The sequence below is a fragment of the Mus caroli genome, unplaced genomic scaffold (assembly GCF_978045245.1).
Source record: "Mus caroli unplaced genomic scaffold, Mus_caroli_1 scaffold_9, whole genome shotgun sequence".
Taxonomy (NCBI): domain Eukaryota; kingdom Metazoa; phylum Chordata; class Mammalia; order Rodentia; family Muridae; genus Mus; species Mus caroli.
Genome location: NW_028227264.1, coordinates 4,430,050 through 4,445,157, shown reverse-complemented (window position 1 = coordinate 4,445,157; position 15,108 = coordinate 4,430,050). Strand labels below are relative to the sequence as shown.

At 45.9% G+C, this 15,108-nt stretch overlaps 1 protein-coding gene and 1 long non-coding RNA gene across 4 annotated transcripts in view; one reads left to right on the top strand and one right to left on the bottom strand.

Moving 5' to 3' along the window:
- Positions 1-288: 288 nt before the first annotated feature.
- Positions 289-6,450, bottom strand: LOC110303235 (uncharacterized). 3 transcript variants are annotated; one of them, XR_015048367.1, is made up of 4 exons: positions 6,312-6,450; positions 2,625-3,954; positions 2,343-2,472; positions 289-832 (listed from the first exon to the last, which is right to left on the bottom strand). It is a non-coding gene; the product is annotated as an uncharacterized LOC110303235 (long non-coding RNA). The 3 variants fall into 3 exon arrangements; XR_015048368.1 differs by having other exon boundaries at positions 289-476; XR_015048366.1 differs by lacking the exon at positions 289-832 and having other exon boundaries at positions 1,544-2,472.
- A 95-nt stretch (positions 6,451-6,545) lies between these two features.
- Positions 6,546-15,108, top strand: part of Cnksr3 (CNKSR family member 3) — a 94,547-nt gene continuing 85,984 nt past the window's right edge. The window contains exon 1 of the mRNA XM_021174253.2: positions 6,546-7,124. Within this exon, the coding sequence (XP_021029912.1) occupies positions 7,073-7,124 (52 nt within the window). The 5' untranslated portion in view covers positions 6,546-7,072. The remainder of the gene's footprint in view (positions 7,125-15,108) is intronic.

Below are 15,108 nucleotides of genomic sequence, written 5' to 3'. Positions count from 1 at the left end.
TGTTGGGAACTAAATGGCCAGGGGGAAAAATTGCATCTTTTTTTTACGTTTTTCTTCTTTTTTCTTTTGGTTGCTAATATATAATCAATTTAGGATTCCTTAATGAAACTACTTGATACTTCCTTTTTCATTTCTGAGAGAGCTTGTGAGTATGTGCTTACACATCATTAATTCACACTTATATTGAACAAAATTCATTTTCTGGAATCATATGATCTGTGGTTAAAGTTAAATCCTTGCATACTTTGATTTAGCTAGAATACCACTCAAACATATCAAGACAGTATGTTGAATAGGATAAACATGCAATTTTTATTTGGTCATTAAAAAAAAAATGTCCTGTGATCCGCAAAGCAGAGGGTTTGGGTGGGATGTCTTCTGAGGTCCTTGAAACTGTAGTTCCTGTGTAGAACCTTATTATACAGCTTTTCCTGCAGAGACGTGAACAGATCTTCTCCGCAGTAGGACACTGTCGACTGAATAAAGAGACCATTCCACCCAAGTGTATCTTGGTGGGCTAGTGAGCTTCCTGAGGTCACTTACAGGAACATAGTGACTCAAAGACAGCTGTGTCCCTGAACAGTCCACCCCAGCATCGACAACAACTTAGGAAAACTGTATACTTGCCCAACTTGAAAGTTGTTCAATCACAGAGTCTCCTGTCCACCAGCAACTGTTTACTGTTTGCTTAATTTTGGGGAGGGGTCTTGTCAATATCCTCATTTTCCCAGCTTAATGAGCCTCAGGAGCCCTGCAGGCTTTCTCAGTTTCCAGGGTCCTCTCCATCTCTCTTTGTCTTTCAGGAGGGAATGTTTCAATGAAGTGGAAATAGCTACATTAAAAAAGTCCCACTTAGGGTTGTTGGCAGATAAATGTTCTAAAATGTGCTAAAAATCTAAAATTGTGGTTAGTTAACATTTTAGTCCGGAAAGCAGGTAGGAGACGATGCATGGTTTCTCAGTATAAAATAAGCTGAAGAAATGAGGGTAAAGGAAGTATTGTCAGGCTGCTTGGTTGAGGCTCTTGTATGCGTGAGTGGAATTGCAGAGAGACATGGCTCTGCGGCTCCATATGTGTTACAGGGCTGACCTCTTAGTGAACGTATGAAATGGTACATTTGGAGTTTGTCAAGTTCGCCTTGTCTCTAGGACAGGATTCCCTCTGGGCAGTCTGCCATGACTCCTTTTTTTTTTTTTTTTTTTTTTTGAGACAGGGTTTCTCTGAGTATCCCTGGCTTGTCCTGAACTTCTCTCTCTAGACTAGGTTGGCCTCAAACACACAAGAAATCCACTTTTCTGTGCCTCCTGGGATTAAAGTCATGTGCCCCCACCACTCAGCAAGAGACTCTAATAGTGTGGCAGCTTGGCTAGGGACTGACCAGGACTTCACCTCTGGACTTTTAAAGACAACAGGCTTTGGCTAATGAAGTTAAGTTTCCCCCTCTTTTTTTTTTCTCAGAAAGGAATGTTTTTAAGTTTCTTAGTGTATTAATTAGTAACTGAAGGTAACACCATTCTGTAAATCACTCCAATTTTGCAAAAAAAAAAAAAAAAAAAAAAAATAACTGTAAAACCCAGTGGTACAGGAAGAAATGAGAAAATTAAGTTAAAGATAATTAGATAAACTTCACACTGTGTCAGCCACACTAATGAGATGGGGCAGGACAGTTCCCTTCACATTGGTGGGGAGTTCAGCACCACGGACATCTGAGACCCCTCTGGGTGTGAACTGATAAGCAGAGGAACAAGGATGCCAAGAGTAGGAAATGAGAGATGCCGCGGATTACTGAGGGAAATGTAGCCTTCCTCTATCTTCTTGTTCTTGATTCCTGGGGGTCAGTGAGGAAGCCTCTCTGGTGGGGTTGATGAGGGAGTCTCTCTGATAGGTTGGTGGGTGAGGGAGCCTCTCTGCATAGTCTACTGGTTCTAACCTTCATTTTTTCCAGAAACACCTCACAGACACATCCACAAAGGAGCTTTACCAGCGTTCTGAGTGTTCCTTAGCTCATACAGTGATGCTGAAAATAAACAAGGGAGCTGCACCCTCAACTGGAAAACAAGTTCCGTCTGATGACTGAAGATGAGAATGAGTTTCTCTGTGTGTTTTATACTTCTATTGTTTTAAAAAACGATATTAAGTGAAGTCCTCAATTTGATAACCAAAGTATGAATCATGATAATCGCAATTTTGATAGTTCTGGTATTTGCATATCTTAATTTTGTTGAAAACTCTAATTAGGAGGAGGGGGACCTGGGATACATCTTAGTAAAAGAATATTTGTCTAGTGTAAGGCACTGTGCTCAGTCCTCAGCACTGAAAGAAAAAAGTCCATAGAAACATACCAAGTTCTGGAGCTGGCTGGAGAATTCCTTCATTAAAGCTCTTGCCTTGAAAGCAACAGGACCTGTCTCTGCCTCCAAGTGCCACCACACCCAGCTACTATTTGGCGTGAAACGGTCTTACAAAACATCTCTGTTAAACCAAATCAAGGAAGAGAAACATAATACAGAAACAATTATCTGTCTGTCCTGTTAATATTAGCAAACTATAATATTCAATTCTGTGTTTTATTTCTAATGCTCAAGATTTACTTGGAATAATTTAATTTTAAAAAAGAGACTTACAGTGGTCTCTGTGCTTTTACACTCTCTGCCTTTGTCTGTCGACATCAACATGTGTTTGAAACAAGGATCACTGAGTCTGGAACCGACGGTGTCCATATTTACTTGTTCAGAGAGATTATGAATCCTATGAAGGTACATGGAGCTGTAGAACAACAGGTGGGAATGGTGTTCTGCTCTTTTTAGATACTCTGCAACCTGATAGCTGCAATAGAAAACATCATGCATCCAAGGCTGGGAGTTGGGGATAGGACCCATTGTCTCGTCTATGCAATGTTCTCCTATTAACAGCTTTCGCACCTGAGGGTTAAAAGGCTTAACTATTTGTGGGTGCTGCTTCATATAGTAACTCTTCCAAAGTGTGCCTCTAGATCAGAGGTTCTCACCATGTGGGATGTGACCCCTTTGGGGTCTTGTATCAGATGTCCTGCATAGAGGAGATTTACATTGTGATTCATACCAGTAGCAGAGTTACATGGTTGGGGGTCACTACCACATGAGGAACTGTGTTAGAGGCACGCAGCGGTAGGAAGGTTGAGAACTGCTGTTCTAGATCCTTGAATCAATGACAGCGGTCCGTGTTTCTTTCTCTTTTTTTTTTTGAATCAGCTCTTCTGAACATGATTTCAAGTAGTGGAGACAGAGGATGAACACTTGCTGGGCTTGTGCAAAGCTCTGGGTTCCTTTCTAAGCACTGGGAAAATAAGTTAACAAAAGGAAGCCTGGTGGGTTACACTGCTAAAAGCTGCTAGCTTGGAGCCTGAGGCAAAGGATCATAAGTTCACGGTTTACATGGGCTACACACCAAGTTCAAGGTCAGCTTGGGCAATTGACTTAGACCCAGCCTGAAATAGTCCCAAGGAGAATGGACATCCAGATTTTTTTTTTTTTCCAAGACAGGGTTTCTCTGTGTAGCCTTGGCTGTCCTGGAACTCTCTCTGTTGATCAGGCTGGCCTCAAACCCAGAAATCTGCTTGCCTCTGCCTCCCAAGTGCTGGGATTAAAGGCGTGTGCCACCACTGCCCAGCAAGATTTCTGAATGATCAAAAGAATTCAAATAAATAAGGCTGCATTTATTTCAATGAAAAAAAAATGTTTGAGAGCTTTACTGCCTGGATTATCTGATGGGACGCTTGTGTGTTTAGGGAGATAATTTCATTACTGTGGTGTGAAGAATCCAGGCCCATTGGAGCTGAGCAGAGACAAGCTAGTCAGCAGCCGGGGTAATTTCCCTGACTCATCACTTTGCTGCCAGGTGACATCATAGAGAACACTTGCCCCCTCTGGGATATATGTCTGGTGGAACTCGCAGGATTACTTGCTGTCTTGAAAGCTGAAAGAGAAACAACATGAGTCAATTTATACCTGGGAAAGATTAACTGATTCTAAATAGTCTGATTTGGAAAAGGAACACTGTGACAGAAAGACAACCATCAAAAGAAGGAAAAGCATTGGAGCAGCTGGCCTTTGAATGCCTCCACATTTCTCTCACTATGGGAAGTGTTTTGAACTGGGAAGGGGCTCAGAGTCTTTTACTTGTGTGCTTATTCAGTAGTTATATTAATAACTTTGTCTCTAAAGTACTTAGGTCCTACTTCTCAACTAATACCAATAAATTTTGAAGAGACTCAAATTATTAATGTGAAACTGATTCCCAAACTCGCTGGTCCGTGTCCCGCTATACCCGCTTGGTCTTTGTCTGCTGACTAAAGGTGACAGAAGAAAACCCTTCCTGGTAAAGTCCCATGATATCCAAGAGTTATTAGCTGTGAAATTTTTAATCTTCTTCATACTCAATTCAGTATGGCAGGAGCATTTACAACATATTTTGTTGATTGAATAAATGACCTAAACACGAAAGGCGGCTGGCCAAGAAAAGGAGAGGCAAGGAAAACACAGAAGAGTGGGTTCTAGTATCCACACTGTAACATATCAAATTCAATCAAAAGCTTTGTCCATTTCCTAATGTTGGAGGAGCCCTGGCAAGCATCAAGGCAGAAAGGAGGAAGGGTGCCCCTGCTGAAGAGTGTGGGTACCAAGGAACCACACCACCAGGGACAAGCAGGAAGAGAACTGGCAAGTGTATAACTGATCACTTTTGCATATACATCAATTTCCATAGCTGCTTATCTAAAAATCCCTCCTCTTTGATGTGCCAAACTTTCTATATAAAGTTTACATCTGGGCTGGCAGTCAGCACACCCTAGAACTTTCACAGGCTAACAGCTATAATTAAGGTAGAAGGCCTTATTTACATAGCAATTAGCCTGCAGGACTGGAGGAGTAAACATGTTGCTAATTCATTTAGATAGTTAATTGGTCAGAGATTTTTAACTTGGCTTTCTTTGCATATTCTGTTTATGCGCTGAGTATAGATTGTGTTATCTGTGGGATGAAATTCAGCAAACTGGACTCTGGAATTCCAGCTTTTAATGCAACAGATGCAAAGGAACAAGAAAACATTGTCAAACATCAAGGAAAATTCTACAGCGAAAGCATTTGATAGCATTTGCTCCTCTTTGTGATTCCAGGGATTATGCAGCCAGATTCATCGTCTATCAATTTAGTTACTACTGCGTCCCCTTTGGAAGGCAGCACTGTTTATAGATGAATTACTTGCTTGGTCATCTAATCATATAGCTATTTTTGAAACTGTAGGCACAGTTCCCACTGTGCAGAGGTCAAGATGGTTAGGGAAAGACAGATGTCAAAGATCATTTCTTAAAGAGGGCAGCTACTCTACCAGGATTTTCTCATGGCCTTTGTCAAGTTTCTGGGTTGGGTAATTACTCTTGGTTAAAAAAAAAAAAATCGCTATTTTTGATAGTTGTACCTCTCCATTGCATAGACGAATTGCTCAGGAAGGCTAAGACAGTGAGTATGCTGTACACCCAAAACACTCACTATACAACAGACAGCTGGGTGCTAGCAGTGATTCTCACGTGTAATAAAGGGCAGCTATCCCAACAGAGGAACTATGAACGCAGTGGTTGGAGCAGGGAAAGCAACTGCGGGCATTTACTGAATCAATAAACACTAGCCACTCCCTGACTTCAGAAGGTAAGTAGTTGGACGAGGAAGAACAGATCCAGCTCAATACACCCCAAATAACAAGCAGCTTCCTCCTTGGATAGGGTTAATAGTTGCTCAGGGGAAGATGGAAATCAATAACTATAATTGAAAGAAGACTTCACTAGGGGCCAAAAGAGTGTCTGCATGTGTGTGGGAGGGAGGTAAACACCGGTTATAGGGTTTTCCCCAGACCCGTGCTCTGCTTCCAAATTGAGGCTTGGAGTACAGAAAGGGCTTTCCTCTCCTTGTCAGAGGCTGAACTAGGCAAGGTTCTCACTTTTTTCTTTTCTTTTTTGGCTCGCTGACAATTTTCGCCTCAGGGTTAATGACTAAATCTGAATCGAGCGTTAGGTCATTTTGAAAATATGACTATTACATTATGTCAAAACACAACTTGAAGAGCTGCCATTCTGGTGTTATTAAACCGAAGAGTTGATACATTGTAGCGGCCTTGGAGCAGTGGTACACCGCCATCCATTTGTCCAAAACACACACAACTGGCCTACTTTAGGAAACTTAAAAGGCTGAATAGCTAAAGCGAGATTGCGACTCGAAGCTTTTAAAAACGCGAACAGACACATCTCAAACCATCAAACAAAGACAAAAAAACCTGTTTACAGGATTCAGCTGCCACTAAGCTGGGACCTCTTCGGAGCCAAGAGACTCTCCAGGACTCAGGCTGCAGCTTCAGCCCAACCCTTAAAGAGGAAAAGTAGATCCCTGGCGTCCGGAGCTGGGACGCAGGAGGGAAAGCAACCGGAGTCTGCGTCATCGCGGCCCCGCCCCTCTCACGTGTTGCTCCCGCTCCGCCCCGCCCCCTCTCTTATTCCGGCAGCGCCGAGCGGAGCAGAAACTTTGCAACCCGAGCGCGCACGCTCCGCTTTTTCCCTCCGCCCGGGCGGCCCGCGACGGTGGCGCAGGAGGTGGGACCCGCTGGCGGGAAGGCTCGAGGCACGGGCGCACGCGGAGTGGGGACCTCGGGGACGGACACCGCTCGCAGGAGCCGCGGAGGGCCAGCCGACCTAGAAGTTCCCGGCCAGAAGAGTCCCACGCCAGGGCAGCCCCGGCCTGGGGTTTGAGGTTGCAACCTGCTCCCGCTGCTGCGGTGGTTGCGGAGAAGCAGCTGTAGCAGAGAGCGGCGTGGAGGGAACTGCATCTGGACAGCGGTAGCTGCGGGGAGCAGCGGTACCGGACACAGCTGTCCCGTGCGCAGAGACCCAGGGCCGCACTCCCCTCGCAGAACCGCAGCGCGATGGCCGGCTGACTGCGGCCATGCAGGCTTGAGCGGACTCCCGGCACACGCAGGGGACAACCACGGGCGCAGGCTGCAGGACTCTGCTGTCGATTCCCTAGTCCAGCGGACAGCGAAGCTGCTTACCATGGAGCCCGTGACCAAGTGGAGCCCCAAACAAGTGGTGGACTGGACTAGAGGTGAGCGAGCCGTGGAGGACCCCCGCGCTCTACAGCCGGGGAGATGGGGCGGGCCAAGAGTTGGGCACTGGAGTGCTCTGCCCCTCCTGCCGGCGACAAAGCAAACTTCCACTGAGCAGCTTGTGCGTCTCTTTCTGGTGCGCCTGCTCCGATCGGTTTCTTTCGGTGGGGGTGCGCGTTGTCTGCAGCCGACGGGACACCTATATTTAAGTCAGGGATGGCCTTTCCGTGGAAGATTGGATGGGAATGTGGGGCTTGGGATTTGGCGCCAGGGCACTCTCTCTGCCAGCTCGGGTACGGTGGACTTGCTGCCTGTAGCCAAGCGCAGAGGCACAAGGCGTCTTTGTGTGGGTGACTGCCCCTGGGCCTGGATCTAGTAAAGGCTGCGGGCCCAGAGCAGTTCGCGGGCGTGACCCGGCAGTTGGGCAGGTAGACCAAGTCTCCTGCGGCCAGCCCAGCCTGTTTGTTTGGGTTGGAGAGGGCGAACGGGCTTTCGCGCCTGCGAGGACCCTAGCGCCAGGACTCCCGCAGAGGCAGGGACTCAGCTCTGGAGGCGCCAGGACCCCCAAGGGCGCAGCGTTTTGAGGCCAGTTAAGCACTGGGAGGGAGCCGAGTGTCTGGAATACAGTCTGGTTCTGTACAGTGCTCGGGTTCTGTACAGGAAACTCAGTGGGTGCTGGACGGTGTAGCAGGAGTGGAAGGGTCCCTGTTACTTTATCTTGGCTCTCTCACGATTGCTAGGGATAGTTGCCAGTTACTCAGCTCTCTTTGACCTCTTTCAATAGTACAAAGTTTACCGAAATCAACCAGTGGAGTCCCAGGGGTCCCACCTCCTCACTTCAACATCTGTTTCAAGTCATCCGCCCCTGCTCCCAAACCCCCATTGGTCTTCCAGGTGAAGACTTGACTAAGTGCTCTCTCTCCCTTTGTTTTTGTTCGGCTCAGTAGATGTGAGTAGTCAGTGATGCTGGTGTGTTCAGATTATCTTTCAAACTGCCCTACCCATGACTGTGACAATGGAAACCCCATCCTGTCATTTCTCAAGCTAGTGTCTTATATAGGTCACTGGAAAGGGGCTGTCCAGGTAGTGAAGAGTCTGGTGTATGTCCGATTATCCCTGGCTTCTGGAGGAAAACACAGAATACTGTCTTAGGAAGTAGGTTTTTTTCTATGGGCCAGACTTTTCCAGGACTCTCAAAGTAAAGCCATGCGGAAAAGGATGAATACATAGGCCTGAGTGACTCTGGCTGACTGAGGAGTAAAACGTGGTTAGCAGCAGTAGACTTAAGTTGTTTTAAGCCCCTTCCCTTAACTTGAGGTGTAACTTGTAGTGAAGACGGTACCAGGTGCTCCAGCTAGCTTGCTGAGATGAAGCAGATGGCATGCTTGGCTACCATCAAGGGGTCCTCAGAGCCTGCTGAGCCAGGAGCTACATTTACTCTCAAGTCCTTGACATGTGGCTAATTTTTATTGCCAAGTACTAGGTATGCAATGCACAGGGTGTCTGGAGACTCAGTGTGAAGAAGGAGTAGAAAATATTAACGATTTTCCTACTTATTACATATCGATGTGATGGTATTTTGAATAAAATATACTACTAAAATTAACTCCAACTGTTTACTTTTTATTTTCTGAATTAGGGCTTCTACGTTTTGTGGTAACATGGCTCAGGCTTGTGGCTCATATTCTATCTTTGTTGTATGGTACTGTTCTAGTCTCATGAAGAGGTGTCAGAGGATCACGCTGGCTTTCCTGTGGCTCTGCCAGACTTGATAAGGTAACAGAAAAATGGTTAACAGGCACACAGGAGAGAGAGAGAGGCCCTCTCTCCCCTTTGTTTTTTCCTTCATTTTCTCTTACATGGGAGAAAAATGTTAATTCTCATCCTATTATTGTCATTGATTTAAAAGGAAGAAATGTTAAAACACATTTTGGGGTACCTTTGGCTTTAAGGCTTGGATGAGGTTACTTTCATCTAGAAAAACTCTTGTGCTGCCCTGAACGAGCGGCCATGGTTGGCTCAGGACCCCGGATGTTCACTCATTTTAGGTTACATACTGTGATGGCAACATCGAAGATTGGCCTGGATGCTTTGCGTTAGAATCTTTAAATACATACATACATACATAAGAAGTAGGTAAGTTAAAAGGTGGAAATTATTTGTGTTTCGATCTCCAAATAAATAAATAGTATAAGTGTACGTGCTGAACTCTTGACTGGAAGAGGCCATGCTCTTCCAGCTTTCACGACTTATACGTGAAGGTTTCTTGCTGTCATGCTGCATGGGTACTGACCTTGTAAGAAATGGTTGACAGTTGTCTGCATCGCGGGTTGTTTTTAGTTGTCTCTGCTAGTCTCTCAGCACGGCTCCCACTTTGTAAACTACATCCCCAGGAAAAGCAGCTTGTCCTACACATGTCGTCACCCTTGCCGTTCTGTGACTGTCAGTGTGGCAGTGAGGAGCACTGGCAAAATCACCAGCTATAATCAGCCACATCTATAGACCGTGCTTATGTCAATATTACAGTCATGTCCAGAATGCATGCAGGGTGCTGGGTAAACACACCCATCTGGCTTTTATTATTAACTTTTGGCTACATCATCGACGGCTTTACCATGACACGAATAGGTGCTTAGTAAATATTAACAGTCTCAGGCACAGTGTTGGGTATTAGGTAAGCATAGGCTCATTTTAATATGTACTACCACCTCTGAGGCAGGAACCGCTAGCTCATTCGCCACTTGAGAAAATCAAGGCATGGAGATGCTCAGCAGCTTGGTGAACAGTGTTTGACCAAGGTGCTTAGATGCTGTTTTATACATTTTCCCAGGATTTTCTTCCCAGGGCAACGCATAGAACACACCAAGAATCTGCAGCACACTTAGGAGTAGGCCCACAGTGTTCTCATGATGTAATTTATTAATATCCTGTGCTGGTGGAGGAGAGCCATCAGCATACAAGTATTTTATTCTACATGGTCTCAATGTGTCAGAAAGAAAACATGAGATGACACGTATCCTATTTCATTGTACCTGTCCAGCCAAACAACTTGGCTAAAGGGTTTTTGTTTTTTGTTTTTGTTTTTTTTTTAAACAAATTTTACAACATGTAGAGGCAGTCCCACAACAGAAAACCAGTGGGCTAAGCAACTGTGAGTTTTAGTTTTCTCTTGTTTAAGAGTGAGGTTGGGCAGCCCAGGAGTTTCTGTCATCCTGGCCTCAATGTGATGTATATGTGGTATAGCGTTTGCTGTGGTCCCTCATCATGGACACCTGTTCTATCCCAGGTTCTTCCTGCGTCAGGCTGGAAAAACAGGCTTAATATCATACCCAGTGACAGCTCAGACTCTTTAGAAAGTTCCCTGTGAGGGGCTGGGGCGATGGCTCAGTGGTTAAGAGCACTGGCTGTTCTTCCAGAGGACCAGGGGTCAGTTTCCAGCACCCACATGGCAGCTCTAGGGAATCCAATACCCTCACACAGACATACATGTAGGCAAAACACCAATGCACATTAAGAAAGAAAAACGTTCCCTGTGAAATCTATTCTGGTCTCTCTTTATCAGTTATCCCATGACCACTTAGGCTGCAGAGGACGGTGATTGCCTTTTGTGTATATATGTGGTGCTGGGAATTGAGCCTAGGGTCTCACATATGGTTGGCGAGTGCTCTCACACTGTGCCAGACTTTCAGCACCCAGTTGGGAACATTGTAGCAATAAAAAAGTTGGAATCTGGTGGTTAGGAAGGAAGGGAGTCTAGAGAGGCAGTGCAGGTGTCTTATCACATGGTACTGAACTTGGGCTATAACCTGCAGTCATAGATGTACTTCAAGTAGGACACCAGTCAGTTTCCTACTTACAGGCCAGCTCTGCTGTAGAAATAGCGTTATATTTTCATTTCTCTTGAGTATCCTCAGGTCAAGAACCTTAAAATAGACGAGGCCTTTGTCCCAAAGCTTGATTTAAATGCTAGCTTTAGGATGCACTTTTGCCCACAGTTATGTCTTCTGCTTTTACACTGTTGAGCAGTGTGGTCAAGAAGGAAAACATTGCTTTGCCCAGCGTCCCTGTCCTTCCCTTGGCTGTGATCAGCTAGAACTGGCGGCTTCCAGTCAGTGTGGTAGTGAGTGAGCACATCTGGATAGCTTTCCTGTCAGAATCCTCCCACTGGCCAGCCAGTGCCCTTGCTAGCTAACATCAGTCACCGTCTCCATCAGACAGTGAAGGGGGCTCTTCCCTTCCGAGGCTTAGTGGGCGGGTGGGTGGCACTGGGGAGCATTTGCCTGTCCTCCACTCTTTCCCTGGAATGCCCGAGCATTCGGCATATTGTATCGTATCCGCAACCTTAGAGGGCCTCACTGTGTGCTCGTGGAGGGGCTGGTGGGTTTCACATTGAGGTCAACTGGTGTGTGATGTTACACTATTGGGCACTGTCATTTCTCCCGACAGCATATGAGGCCATGGTTTTGTCCACTTGAGGGTGCACCTTTTAGCCTCTGAGGTCACTGGAATGGGGAGCTCTCAGGAGCTGTAGGCTCATCCTTTTACCATGTGTCCAGAAACGTCTTTCCGAAAGTCACCCCCCCCCCCCCCCATGGTTCTCTTCTGTTTCCCGGGCTCCAGCATTAAAATCTTCTTAATCACCATATTGGAAAAAGATTAAATAAAAGCATTTATGATGTGGTACATGCTGTTTCAAGAGCTTGCTTTAGACACCCTTCTTTGAATCCTCAGAAAACCCAAAGCAGAGAGGTTGGTACCATTGTTAGCCCATATTAAAGAAACAGAGGCAGGAAGAAGGGTGTGGTTGGGGTCATGGGTTTACAAGCAGTGTGTGCTTTGAAGCCTTCATCCATCTCTTTACCTCCATGATGCCTCTCACCAGTCAGAGAAGCTGACTGGCTGGGAGCGTGGGCACCGACATCAGCTCAGTTGGCTTCCGGTTTGTCTCTGGCTGTGTGAGCTTATGCAAGTGCTCCATAAATTGCTATGCTATGTTTTTTATTGCTTCCTTCCCTTCATCCTGTAGCTTCAGGTCATGAACTGTTATGTGAGCAGTGAGGCCTCATAAGGTGGATTCTGACCATGCAGGAGTACTGGTTTCCGCTGGAGAGACTTCTCCGTCAGTTGCCAACCTGTTAGAGGATTGATTGGAGCAGCACTTAGAGTCTATCAGGAGGGTTCTAGATCGGCTGGTGATATGTGCCTCTTGTGAATATGGCAAGCAATTGGTCTGCCTTTCTCTTTTCCTCTGTGTGTGTATGTGAGTATGTACGTGCTCATGTGTACGTGGAATCAGAAGTCAACCTCAGATGCCATTCTTCAGGTGCTATCTGACTGTTTTGAGGCAAGATCTCTCACCAGTACCTGGGGTTCATGTGTCAGCTAGGCTAGCTGGCCAGCAAGCTCCAGAGACCCTCCCTGCTCAGCCTTCCTAGTTTGGTTTTACAAGTGCGCATCCCCATGCCTGGCTTGTTTACTTGGCTTTTGGGGATCCAGTTTGGGTCATCATGTTTGATTGACAAGCACTTTTCACTCACTTGAGCCACCTCCCCAGGCTCCTTGGCCCCTGCTTTAATAGTAACTCAACTTGTAGCTAGGGTAACATTAAAATGGCCCTCTTGCCTCCACCCACACCCACCTGACATCAGGTCCATGAACACTGCTGTTGACCTCTTCTGGCCTTTCCAGACCCACCGTACCTGAATTTTAACAAGATCACATACCCTTTACAGTTAGAGGGGCACTCTTGTGGCACACAGCTGAGACCATGTTTTTAAACTTAGCTGGTAGGCCCTGCCCCTGGCCTTGGGTTGCTGGTCTTCACACGAGCTCTGTGCTTGAGTCCTGAGTACTCACTCTTCATTTGAGGATGCTTGACTGGGCCACTCATTAGGATAGAAAAGCACCTTAAGGCTTCTATTTATAAGCCTCACCTAGCAACAGCAACAGGTAGTTCTCAGCAAAGTGCCTGAGCCCCTGTGATTCCTTATCTCTCCTTGGGATGCTCAGAATGCTCATAACAACATTGGATTGTATGTAGTATGTATGTATGTATGTATGTATGTATGTTCTTTAAGACAAGGTGCTGTGAGGGTTGGTGTTCACTGTGGCTGAAGATAATTTTCATGTGACTCAGCAGTACTTAGGGCAAGGGGGGCCTATGGCCAGTCGCATCTTCTGTGCTGTGACTACGTAAGCGGACCACTTTGTAGCCTAATTTGAGATTTGTGTGTGTATGTTTCGTGGTTGGAGAGAAGAGACACTGAAAGTCATCATTTATCTGGAATAAATTACCAGAACAGTTCTCAAAATTTAGAAGTTTGTGTTGTGCTTAGCTTAGCTGCCCTGGGTTTCGTACCATTGGAGATGGGGAGGGCACTCCTTCCCGTGCAGCCTCAGCCTTCAGAGCCTCCTCTTGCCTGCCCCATCATGGCCGTGCCTGTGTCTCTTCCTGTGGTCATCGTAGCTGGGAGCCTTTGTGGTCTCACCTCCCTTTTCTGTCTTGCTCTCTCTCATTTCTGCTTTCTCTGGGGTTTTACCTGGTTAAACCTGGGCTAGCCTGGGCTTGCATGAACAAGTGCTGTTTTATTTTCATGAGCTCTGCAGAGCCCTTCTTGGTTCCCTGTCTTTAGCCATCTTCACAGGCCTTTCACATACATCTCTGCGGGTGCTGAGTTGAGGCTTTGCAAGAGCTGAACTGTCCCAGATCTGGAGGCTGAGGCGGAGTCTGCCTTGACAGGCTTTGGGTCCTTTGGCAGTCCTCTGGCTGGGACTGAATGTCCCATTCCTGCCAGTCTGCACTGTGGGAAGGAAGGTGTGACTTCTGGGAGCTGCCTGAGGCCTTTGCTCTGGCTGCAGCTCCCTTAGAATCCCTGGTATTAGTTAGGAACTCCACTTTCTAGCAGTTGGAACATTAGCTACCAGTCTCTAAGCTAGTGAAGGTTTGATTTTGCTCTGTTTTGTCAGAAGGTAACTTAGTGATGGAATAAACCATTCTCCTCTGGCTTTCTTATCTGTGTGTGCTTATTTTATTTTATTTTATTTTATTTATTTTATTTTTTAGTGGCGGGATCCAGTCCTGAGCCATGGGCATGCTAGATACTGAGCTACATCCCCAAAACAGTTTTATTTTTATGTTGACTGCCACACTTCTTGTCTGAGTGATGCAGTCTGCACATGTGGCACGTACTTATGTCTTTAACTTTCTGGAACAGTACTTGCAGCTGTCATGGGCCTGTTTGGCACTCGAGTGCTTCATGGAGTAGTCTCATTTAATTGCTTCGGGAGAGAGGGCTAGGCAGGTTGAGGGACGGAAGATGCAGAGTTGAAGAGAGAATCAGACTCAGATGCTGTGTCTGACAAACAGAGGTTGGAAGGCTTTGCCACGTGACTTTGCCAAGTTCCTCTTTGTACTTGTCCCATCTCAGAAAAGGGACAGATCATAACCAACATCTAGGGTTTTGGTTAGAATGAAAAGATACGGTACAGGGAGAACACTTGGCACAGTATGCAGTGTATAAATATCCACACACTTATTACTTATTATTAATTCATAACGCTTCACAGTGAATGAATGGCATATAATGGATGATTTTTATTTAGATATTTAATACCCTTGTGGCTGACTGTCACCTCTCCCATGTTTCATAATCTTCTGTCATCTGACAGCCTCCTTTTTTTTTTTTTTTTAATTGGTGGAAAGGAGGCAAGTTAAGTGGACTTGTGAGCTGTTTTCTGCCCTGTGTTCCTCGTCACTTCCCTTTCCTTTCTTGAGAGGGTCCCTAATGTCCACCAGTCAGAATGGGATAGAAAATGGTTGGGTGGCTTCTTGTTTGAAAATGGTTCAATGGTAGCTCCTGCGGGGGTGATATTCTGTGTTGTGGTAGAAATATGTGCTTCAAATTAATTTAACAAATGAGACTCCCCCACCTCCATCTGTCTGCACAGGCTTGATTTTAGGACTCTTGCATATTAACGTGTCTG